A 10609-nucleotide genomic window follows, 5' to 3' on the forward strand; every position below is an offset into this window, starting at 1 on the left:
CTTACCAGATTTGACATAGAGGGACACGTCTCCACTTTCGGGCATCCTGATTGGGCACGCACCCATGAAGCTGCTTCTTCCACTTCTCCCGTAGTCTCCGCTCTCGTTGAAGGCGGTGCGACCTGCCTTGGTACCACTCTTGTCGATGACCTAGCATACGGGTTCGTAACGTTTTCTATTATTATGTTGCTTGTACTCTAAGTCTATGCGATTCATAACTCTAAGTCTATGCTTGGTACCACTCTTGTCGATGACCTAGCATACCACTCTTGGCCTTCCTGGGGTTATGAAATAGTAAACAACATGACATGCACTGCTGCACGGTATTGTGTGATTATAATTTCTTCCTAACATTACGCATTTGAGTGAAAACAAGTTGTTTTGGGCATCCTTATTTGCAGTATCAGTGGTGAAAATAAGCATTATGGAACGCCAACCAATCCTTCTGTGCCTGCTCGTGTACCGGGTGGATCCTCTAGTGGGGCTGCTGTGGCTGTTGCCGCCAATTTTGTGGATTTTTCATTGGGTGAGCATCTTAATGTCTTTTTCACTCCAATAGTTTTAGCATACATAGTATCAACTTCGATGACGTCAAGCAACTTTTCTCGGCACTTTGTGATTTTTGTGTGCCTGTGCCTTTGTTCCTTCTATAATATTATTTTTATGAAGGCTTGGTGCATACCTTGCTTTTGTATTTGTTCTTAGAATCAAGAATAGGGTTTTCTTAGTTGCAGTCTAGATTCATGCAGAAAGTACTTCACAAAGATGTTTAAGACATTAAAGGTTCAGACATGGTTCATGTTTGGGCTATTTTGGATTGATGGGAGTTAAGGTGTGGAGTGCAATGGATTTTAAAGGAGTGGAGTTATTATTCTACTCCATTGTTAGGACGAATTTGGGCATCCACTCTAAACACCTTAAAGGAGTGGAGTTATTATTCTACTCCGTTTATTTTGATAGCAGTTAGTTGTGAAAAAGATGATAGAATCTTGACTAGTTGTTTGTTCAGGTAACTTGACAATCTATAAAAGCTCCAGCATGAGTAGAATGGGTAGCCCAGTAGAGAGAGGTAGAGGGTGTCCAAGAAAATATTGATAAAACCATTAAGAAGTAAGTGGATTGCCTATATACGTGGCTATGATAGGAATGGTGTTGTCATTTAGTTTCAGATAATTGATCCTATCTAGCCCTAAAAGGAGGTGTTGTTGTTACCGCCTTACAGCCACTCAGGATATTTTCAATTCAAAAGTGAAAGTGTATTCCTTCTATATTTGTTATTTTTGTTTAGTATTACAATATAAGTTTTGTATAATATTGACCAATGCTGATTTATTGCACCATATCTAACAGGTATTGATACTGTTGGTGGGGTGAGAGTGCCTGCTGGGTTTTGTGGCATTCTAGGATTTCGACCTTCATATGGTGCTGTTCCTCATGTGGGAATTATACCTATTTCAACAAGTCTAGACACTATTGGTATGAATGATCCAATTATATATTATGATCTGATCTTTGAGCATGTGTACATCGGTGGCTGTTACATCTATTTATTTATTCTGAATGATTAGTATACTTTCTTGGCTGAAAGATCAACCAGACGAGAAAATATATCTTATAATCACTTTTCATTTAAACCTCATGTTCATTTATTTGTTTTTAAAGATTAGTAAATTCACTTGGTTGAAAGATCAAGCAGTGGAGAAAATAAATGTTCTATTAAGGTTACTTTTTGTTTAACTTTCTTGTATAGCTACTGTCATTGTTTTGGTTTATCAATATGGATCCTTTTATTATGTCATTTCTGCATTTCTCTATTTCTTTTTAATTCTGAAATGCCCTTTACAGGTTGGTTTGCTAAGGATCCTCATATTTTGTGTCGTGTTGGCCACGTACTCTTACAAGCACCATTTGTAACTCACCGGAATCCCCGGCAGATAGTTGTAGCTGATGATTGTTTTCAGCATCTAAATGTTCCTCTTGAAAGGAGTTTGCAGGTGGTGATCAAAGCCACTGAGAAGCTTTTTGGAAGTATGTCCTGCAGGATGTTTGCTCTTGTGTGTGTGTTGTTTTTAAGCTAAATTTTGTTGCTTATTAACTAACAGAACAATAACTTATAAACATCGGTTGTCTTAGGGCAAGTATTGAAGCACATAAATCTTGAGGACTATATAAGTGCTAAAATTCCTAGCTTGAAGGAGCACTCTAACCAGAATACAAATGGTGAACTGAAATCTTCTTCATTTAAATTACTTGCCAACATTGCTCAATTCCTACAAAGGTTAGTTGTTTTTTTGTGATGTGAAAATACTGGTATAATTTGTAACTTTTACGGTAAGCACTTCATTAACAAGAATAAGTTGCTTTTCAATGTCGTTTGAACTCTTCATTCTCATTTGGTGTGTATTAATCACATCTGTTGAAGTCGTCAGTTATATAGTGTGATTATTATCAACCTATTGTACAGGCATGAATTCAAACTTAAGCATGATGAATGGATGAACACAGTAAACCCCGATCTTCATCCAGCTGTCTCAGCACAATTACATGGAAAGTTTGAGGTATCCGATGCAGAGATAGGAAAGTCCAAATCTGTTAGAAGTGACATGCGTGCTGCTCTAAATATGCTTTTGAAGGTAATGATTGTATCCCTCTCTGTATGCAACTTTTGTCAAGTCCTAATTTAACATAAGTTTTTGAAGTGGATTTGATCTTTAATTTGGCTGCATCTTCAAGTCCACAGTCAAATTTATCTTCAAATTCTGTTGCTATCTTACAAATTCTTATAGTGTGAAAAAAAAGGTTACCTGATGCACAAGCATCCCGCTTTCGCTACTCAGGGTTCCAGGGAATGCCTCTCCCAAAGGGAGTGCATAATAGTGTGTGATTGTTCAAAATTAAATTTTGCTGAATTTCCGCAAACTTAGGGAAAAAGGTCACTAAAAAAAAACACAGATTGAGAACAGATACCATTCTAAACAAGTTACTGAATTTATAGTCCAGTCATACCAAAATCAAATTCATTTTTCTATAAAAAAGCAGTCTTGATATATTAAACATGATTGTGCCGAGTATAATTTGTTTTGATGCTTTTAAGGATGATGGAATTTTGGTGATCCCAACTGTAGCTGATCCTCCTCCAAAATTGGGTGGGAAGGAGATCCAGTCAGAGGATTATCAAAGCCGTGCATTTAGACTGCTTAGTATTGCTAGCTTGTCAGGTTGCTGTCAGGTAAAATTCTTCAGGTTTGGTTAATAAGTGCCCTTGGTGACTAGTGTACATGTTAAGGTTTCTAATGTAGAAATCTATAGTTGAAAATTAGAATGTTCCAAGTTTTCAAAGAATTTATATATATAAAATATTTTAGAAGTTTCTATCATGAGTAACCTTAAGATGTGTTGGCACTTCCGCACTTGCCAGCAAAAACCCAAATTTTTACCATGCCAAGGGAAAAAAAAAATTCAAGTCATCTTCTGGTGCTCTTTTTAGTCGCTTTTCTGACCATGCTATTCAACTTTTCTCTATATTCTGCTGTTTTATCCTTTCAGGTCACTATTCCACTAGGATTTTATGATAAGTGTCCTGTTTCAGTGTCCTTAATAGCTCGTCATGGTAATGATCTCTTTCTACTGGAGACTCTAGAAACCATGTATACAACTCTTCAAGAGCAGGCAGATGTTGCTTCCAAGGCTAAATCATCAAGAAATGTTGTCAGTAAGGAAGAGTCTGCTGAAATAGCAAAAGAGAAGGTATTGCTGTTATGTGGACAGGGGATATATTCAGTATTTGTTTCAATTATGGTTGTGTGATGTGATCTTTTATTTATAAATTAATGTAGTTTAGCATGTCTTTTTTTTAAGTTTGTGGTGTGGTTCCTATATTGCGGTGTATTTTTTATGTGATGTTGATGCATTCGTATGAATATTTACAACATTCATCTAGTACATATAAGATTCTCAGCTATGGTTAACATCTTTAAGTGTATACCTTCCTTCTCTTCTGCCTGTATCTTGTATGGAGCCATGGAGACAATTCTACTGCAATTAGTTGATGAATTTCTGATTTCCGTGCTCTTAGCATTTTTCCTGTAGCACAAACTTGGTTATCAATCCGCGGAATCTTCATGATGATGCTGTATGACAGAACTATTCAAACTGAAAAGTGAACTTTTGGTTCTCCATAAATGTTGAACTCAAACTTTGATGGGAATTTAGGTGTTAACCTTGTCTATTCAAACATGTCAAACCATAAATAGTCAGAAAAGCTGAACTATCATAAAATTATTTTATATTATCTGTGTAGGTCCTCTCATCACCATGGGTAACCTCAAAATATTCTTTGTAAGCCTTCAGTCCTTAAAGAAATATCTGCAATAACTTCTGCACTTACATTTTTCAAAAGATTCTTTGTAAGCCTTAAGCCAATAAGGTGTATCTGCTATTATTTCTGTACTTGGATAAGTATATTTGATCATTGAACTGGTTGGTTTTTCATAAGCAGCTCCTGGAATTTGTATTAGTCTCCTGATTCTTTTTATCATTATTTCTCACTTTGTTCATGTTCTTCTCCTTAATCCCTCCTCATCACTTAATGATTCAGGGAAACCAGGCCTACAAAGATAAGCAGTGGCAGAAAGCCATTGAGTTTTATTCAGAAGCTATCAAACTTAGTGGCAATAATGCAACATACTACAGTAATAGGGCTCAGGCTTATCTAGAACGTGGGAGGTAGCTTCTCACTCTTGCTAATTTTCTTCTCAAAATTGTATTACAAACATGTTGATGTTCTTTTCTTGGCTTATCCAGTTATCTCCAAGCTGAGGCAGACTGTACAAAAGCAATTAACCTTGACAAAAAGGTGAGTGTTGTTTTCAGATAATGTTGAACTTGGAAGTGTATGATGTCATTGTGATTTGTGACTGATGATTTGTCGTCATAGATTATGCAAGAACTCGTAGACTTCTTGGCATATGCATGGATGACATTTTGTGGCAAAATAGAATAAGATTCTTTGTAATTCTGAAGATATTTACATTGTATATTGGGTGCATGCCATGGTTTACAAAATTTATTTACTTTGCTATGACAAGAATAATTAAAGCTTCGAGAAAGAGAGATCTAGTAGCTCTGCTTCTTTCATCAGTTGATACTTGCAATGAATAATTGAGCATTGAGCATTGAGCATGATAACCAAGCAATTTGTTGGTAACATCCCTTCAATACCTTCATTTTACACAGAATGTAAAGGCCTATTTCCGTAGAGGCACAGCTCGAGAGATGCTAGGCTACTACAAGGATGCAATTGATGGTAAGATATTTCCTCCTTCTAACATTTATGAGAACCTTGTCACTATCATTTCTTTCATCCCTTCTGACATTCGTGGTAGATGTCCATTCTGGAGTATTATTTTACACATACATGTACATCATACATAAGATCGATCCCCAACCACTAGGTAGTAAATGGATTTAATTTGTTTTTATTTCTTTATTTATGTGCTTCGACTGTACTTCAAGTATTTCTTTTAATTTTTTGAGATGGGTTTTAAAACATTATGTTTTGCTGAAGATTGAACCGTTCCTACGCTTGAAATTCAATTTGTTTGTGGTGAAATTGCATTTGAATTGTCAAATTTGTTGTAGTATTAGACAATTACATGTGTGTATGTCTAAATAAGTTTCTTGTGTTAATCCTAATCACATGTCAATAACATTAAATTTATTCTGCAGATTTTAAATATGCCCTTGTGCTTGAGCCAACGAACAAAAGGGCAGCTGCAGCTGCTGAAAGGCTGAGGAAGCTATTCCAGTAGGCTTATGGCTGTGAAATTTGAACACAAGGTCGAAGAAGGACAAAAGAGAAGGGGTTGGGGACTTGGGGGGTAGGGAGTAAGTGATCTTAATGGTCTTTGTAGGGATGGACAGTAATACCCCAGAACCATTTAGGCCTTGAAATGATTGATTGGTATGCGGTCCTAATTGCAGTGCGATAATCACACAGGAGTAATTTGATATGTAGTTTCTTGCGGAAAAATGATGATGATTCTTTTGTTGTTCACGGCAAAGGCTAATTATAGACGTTGAAACTTGAAAACGTGTATTCTTAGGTGTTATTGACAGAGTGACGTGTTATTTCTATTTGCTAGAAGGAGCCCCAATTTTGACCACGGTTAATTTATTTGTATTGTAATATAGTATCAGATATTAGTCAAGTAAGTTGGATGCTTTTTCCCAATCAATAATTCTATGTTGCTTATTGTGCATCTGCGCTTTTTTCCTTGGGTTGCATGTAGTTGGAACTTGGGACTTGGGAAGTTAATGGGTGAAAATTTTAATGAATGAATTTTAAGTGTATTGTTACGTAATAGAAATCTGGAACATCAATGGCAGATTTCAACAAGGTCAGTAAGACGGTAACCTCACTGGGATTAGAAACATGCCCGTGTTCCAGAATATATTCGTATGGAAACATTTACACAAGAGAAAGAACTTGGAGATCGTCATCTCGTCTTAAGCTAACGTTTGCTTGGACGATCGACAAACAAAATCATCGTCTCAATCAAATGCTAGAAGCTCATCCAGCTGTTCGTCTGTCCAATGCGGAATTGTATTTTGTGGATTTGAGATCACTCTTTGTCCTTCTAAGTGCTTTTTTACCTCGGTGTCTACACCAGCAGATATATGAATCGAATTTTTTGTTAAAGAACCACCGCCTCGAGCACTGCATGCTAGGTTTAGATTGTCTCCTTCAGCTGATTTAGGTGGATTGTGCTGGCCGTTCAACTCAGTTTGGATCTCATCACCACAGGTTACTTCTTCAGGTCGAACATTATCCTGTTTCAATGATAAGTTCTCTCTTTCGAAAACAGATTTTTGGTTTCTGTTGTTTCCATCATCAGAGTGACAGCTTAGTACAACTAAATCTTCTCCCATTTGTTTGTGAATATCTACTTCTTCTATAAACTTTGAGCCTAAGCTGAGGTTAGTCATGATTCCTTCAGTTCTTTCCTGTGGCAGAGCAAATGTATTGTCCATCATCCGTGACTCTTCATGTCTTTCTTCTGTAAGAAACCTTGAATCTAACCTATTACCAATCACGATTCCTTCAGTTCTTTCTGGTGGCAGAGAGAATGTCTCAGTAGGCATCCTTGACTTTTCATGCCCTTCTCTTGCAACGAGCCTTGACTCTATTCTGTGATCTTCAGTTCTTTCCTTCTCTGACAGAGAGAATGTATTGCCCAGCGTCCTTGGTTCTTCATGCCTTTCTGTGGCACCAGGCAGACAACAAATGAGCAGATATGGATTTTCTAAGACCTCAATCTTGTCAGTTAGCCATTGAAGTGAGGGGGAATCACCACTTCCGAAGGCAAAGAAGGATCAAATTAAGGAACTTGAGCTATATCGCTGACATATATAAACATTAAGTAAATACCCATATCTGGTGTAGTCTGCCTCGCTGAGATAGAAGGATGAATTTGCCCTGATGGAAGTCCGCTGTCCTTGCAGAAAATCTGTATAGCATAAACAATCAGAAGCAACATGTAGTCATAAATGACCTCATTCTTCAAGGAAAAAGGAATGAGTCTGGATCCAATTATCACAATCTAGTGAGTAGTGACATAACTGATTAGTTTCTTTACTCATGAAGCCAATCCATTAACATTCCGCACTAACGGAATGATAGGTTGGGAGGTAAAAGTTTAATGGAGGAGATCGATAGATAAATTTAGAAATCAAACTCACCCATGAAAATTTCAACCTCATTTTTTAAGTTTCCAAACTAACTCACTCTTAGTTAAGGTACGAGTGTAAATATGGAGGTTAAACTTTTGTAGATTAGCTTTGCTATATAACTATACTTACAAGTCCAAATCCCAAGTCCCAATACCCTAAACCCAATCCATGAAATTTTCTACCCTTGTATGACACATATATGAGAGCAATTTGGCTCAACTCAACGGTTGATATGTGCTGAGAAATGGAAAACCCATGTTTCTACTTACAGAGAAGAAGGGATAAAAAGTTGAGGCCAAAACATAGATGATCCCATACCTTGAGTATGTTACGTAATGTTATGTTGAGATAACAAGTCGAGCGAGTGGGAGCAAATACAGCCACCTGAATTGGGGAAGGTTTTCACGCAAGCAAGGAAGCAAAAAAAAATGTAAAAAAGATCAATACAAATCATGAACCAGAAACGAACTCAACATGTGTAGGATGCAGAGCGCCAAGCAAAGAAACTGACCTTTTGGAGGACTACAACTGAACCAACAGTTATATCCTTCCCATATTCACCGTCGGAGAAGGCTTTATGGTGAACACTGGCATTAATTATTCCCGTAGGGTCCTGAAATCAAAATTTAGAGACTCAGATATGTGTAGGTAAAGCATGAGTTTAGTTTACAAGAGAGTAGGCGCAAAACCTTGAGGGTGACCATCATGTCTCCAAAACCATTGGGAGTGCACGATTTGATAACAGCTACGACCAGAGGCACTCTCACGACATTTAGATGCTTCTTGATTGAGTTCAAAGGCGTCACAGAATCACTCTCTCTGTCCAGGGAACGAAGGAAATGGAAGGCGGAAAGCCACGCATTCGTGGTGAAATCGTGATCGCTTTCGTGGCCGTTTTGGACGACGCGGCGAATGAATTCTTGTGTGGGAAGAAGGGGCTCTTCCAGGGGACCTCGGGATCTCCGGTGCATCATGGCGGCCTGAACGGCACCGGCAGGACCCGGAATGAGCGGTGGCGGTGGCGGTGGCGATGCAGAGTCGGCGTCGATTAGGGTTTGGGATTGGGATTGGTGTTGGATGGAATTGGAATCGGAATTGGAATGGGAGTGGAATCGCTTGCAAGGTCGGAGAAAGGAAGAGAGATCAGAGTCGTCGACGTCAAGCTCTGCCCATGGTTCCAACTCCATTCTGCACTGACTATGTACAGCGCCAAACAGAAAATTGGTTAACGCGGGAAGCTCCAGTCTTGTGGCTGTGGTGCCTGCCAATGGGCTCTTGGGCTTGGATTCAAATATTTTTGGGCTTGAAGGGCTAAGATCTTCGCCATTGTCTGCCTTTTTTACCTTTAGACTTTCAGCATACCCTTAAATTGTTATTTCTGGCCCTTTTTTAATCCTTTTTTTAACATGAATTATATTTTAAAAAATAATGAAAATTCACGCACAGTTATTTTTATGTGAAGTTGCTAATTAAGAATCTTTAGATAACAATTTAGTTAAATATGTCAAATCATTTAATACTTTTCAACTAACAACTTCACATGAAAATAACTGTACGTGAGTCTCTACCTTAAAAAATTGTTATTCACATATTTGATTAAAGGCTTGCTGTGAATAGTTCTAGAAATACTATTTAAAAATATATATGAGGTGGGGGAAGAGAAAGGGGAGAGAATACATATAGGAAAAAATATTTGTACTATGCTCTTATTTTAAAATATACATTATTAATAATTTGTTAAATTTATATAAGAGTAAACTATTATTTTTACCTACGAAAGTTAAAAACGCTGACACATCTATTTATAGAAGAAGAAAATTATTATTTGTATCTATGAAATATGAATTCTGCACAACAAAATTATCTAAACACTAAAAAATTATCTAAAAACTCTAAATTATCCTTATCATTATCGTTTTCAACTTTTCATTGAACTCAAAATAGAGTGCTACCACCTAATACTCCTGCAATAAATCAATTGCCAAACTCAAACAAGCTATGTGGGGAATTAAATGAATTGAGCAATCCTCACGTGAGCCAAACATTGAGTTCAAGGGACCACCACCTCATTTCCTTCATCACTATCACCGCCATTATACCTCTATCATCATCTTTTTCACAACAACAACAACAACAGCGATAAAAACAAAGAGAAAAAACGAAAAAGACAGTAACAGATCCACATAAGAAGGAAATGCTATGGAGTTGAGAAGGGAGAAATTTGTAGTTGTAGTGTAATTTCAAACAGCAGAGGAGACACCACAGTTTCAAAAATAGCACTCCCGTAAGTCACTGTCACCTCTTTCAACTTTTTCTCTGTCACTTTCGTGGCCCAATTCATCCATGTTCTTCACCGCCGTGAATTTTCTGTTTTTATTTTCTTCTCCTTCCCATAACTCAATCAATACAGAATCTGTAATCTCATAACTGTAATTTCCTATTTTCTTATTTTCTTCATTCAATGACGCCTCCTTTTATGTGTTTGTGCTTATCTTCTCGTTTTAAGTTGCATGTTGATTCTAAAGGAATCCTTTTTTTTAGGGTTTCTATTTTAAGTGAGCTTTGAAACATGAGATACGGTAAGAGATGATTGTCAGCGGTGTTACACAGAAGATTCATTTTGGAGTTGACGTACTTTGGCGGCGGCGACGAACTCATAAATGGAAGGAGAGAAAGAAGATGAGGTTAGTGGCGGCGACGGTGGTAAGGTGGTAAGATGATACGGATGATGTGATAAGGGTAATTTATAATTTTTATGTAATTTTTTAGTATTTGGATAATTTTATTATATAAAATCCATGTTTTATAGGTACTAATGGTAATTTTCTTTTTCTATAAGTAAATATGTGAACTTTTTTTATTTTCGTGAATAAAAATG

At 37.1% G+C, this 10609-nt stretch overlaps 2 protein-coding genes across 2 annotated transcripts in view; one reads left to right on the top strand and one right to left on the bottom strand.

Annotated features, from left to right (window-relative positions):
* The window catches only part of LOC107631750 (translocon at the outer membrane of chloroplasts 64), a gene marked incomplete at its 5' end in the record, with an annotated part of 6470 nt that extends 234 nt beyond the window's left edge, over positions 1–6236 (top strand). Inside the window, 12 exon segments of the mRNA XM_016335293.2 lie at positions 1–161; positions 402–526; positions 1351–1476; positions 1846–2028; positions 2134–2278; positions 2465–2633; positions 3095–3229; positions 3547–3747; positions 4598–4725; positions 4804–4855; positions 5236–5305; positions 5728–6236. The exon segment at positions 1–161 is cut by the window's left edge and continues 234 nt beyond it. Of these exon segments, the coding sequence (XP_016190779.1) occupies positions 1–161; positions 402–526; positions 1351–1476; positions 1846–2028; positions 2134–2278; positions 2465–2633; positions 3095–3229; positions 3547–3747; positions 4598–4725; positions 4804–4855; positions 5236–5305; positions 5728–5810 (1578 nt within the window). The 3' untranslated portion in view covers positions 5811–6236.
* Positions 6305–10609, bottom strand: part of LOC107633913 — an 8520-nt gene continuing 4215 nt past the window's right edge. Inside the window, exons 3-7 of the mRNA XM_021117461.1 lie at positions 8421–9094; positions 8243–8344; positions 8050–8115; positions 7430–7508; positions 6305–7262 (exon numbers count right to left, since the gene is read on the bottom strand). Coding sequence (XP_020973120.1) covers positions 6553–7262; positions 7430–7508; positions 8050–8115; positions 8243–8344; positions 8421–9094 — 1631 coding nt within the window. The 3' untranslated portion in view covers positions 6305–6552. The remainder of the gene's footprint in view (positions 7263–7429; positions 7509–8049; positions 8116–8242; positions 8345–8420; positions 9095–10609) is intronic.

Source organism: Arachis ipaensis, chromosome B03 (assembly GCF_000816755.2).
Source record: "Arachis ipaensis cultivar K30076 chromosome B03, Araip1.1, whole genome shotgun sequence".
Taxonomy (NCBI): Eukaryota; Viridiplantae; Streptophyta; class Magnoliopsida; order Fabales; family Fabaceae; genus Arachis; species Arachis ipaensis.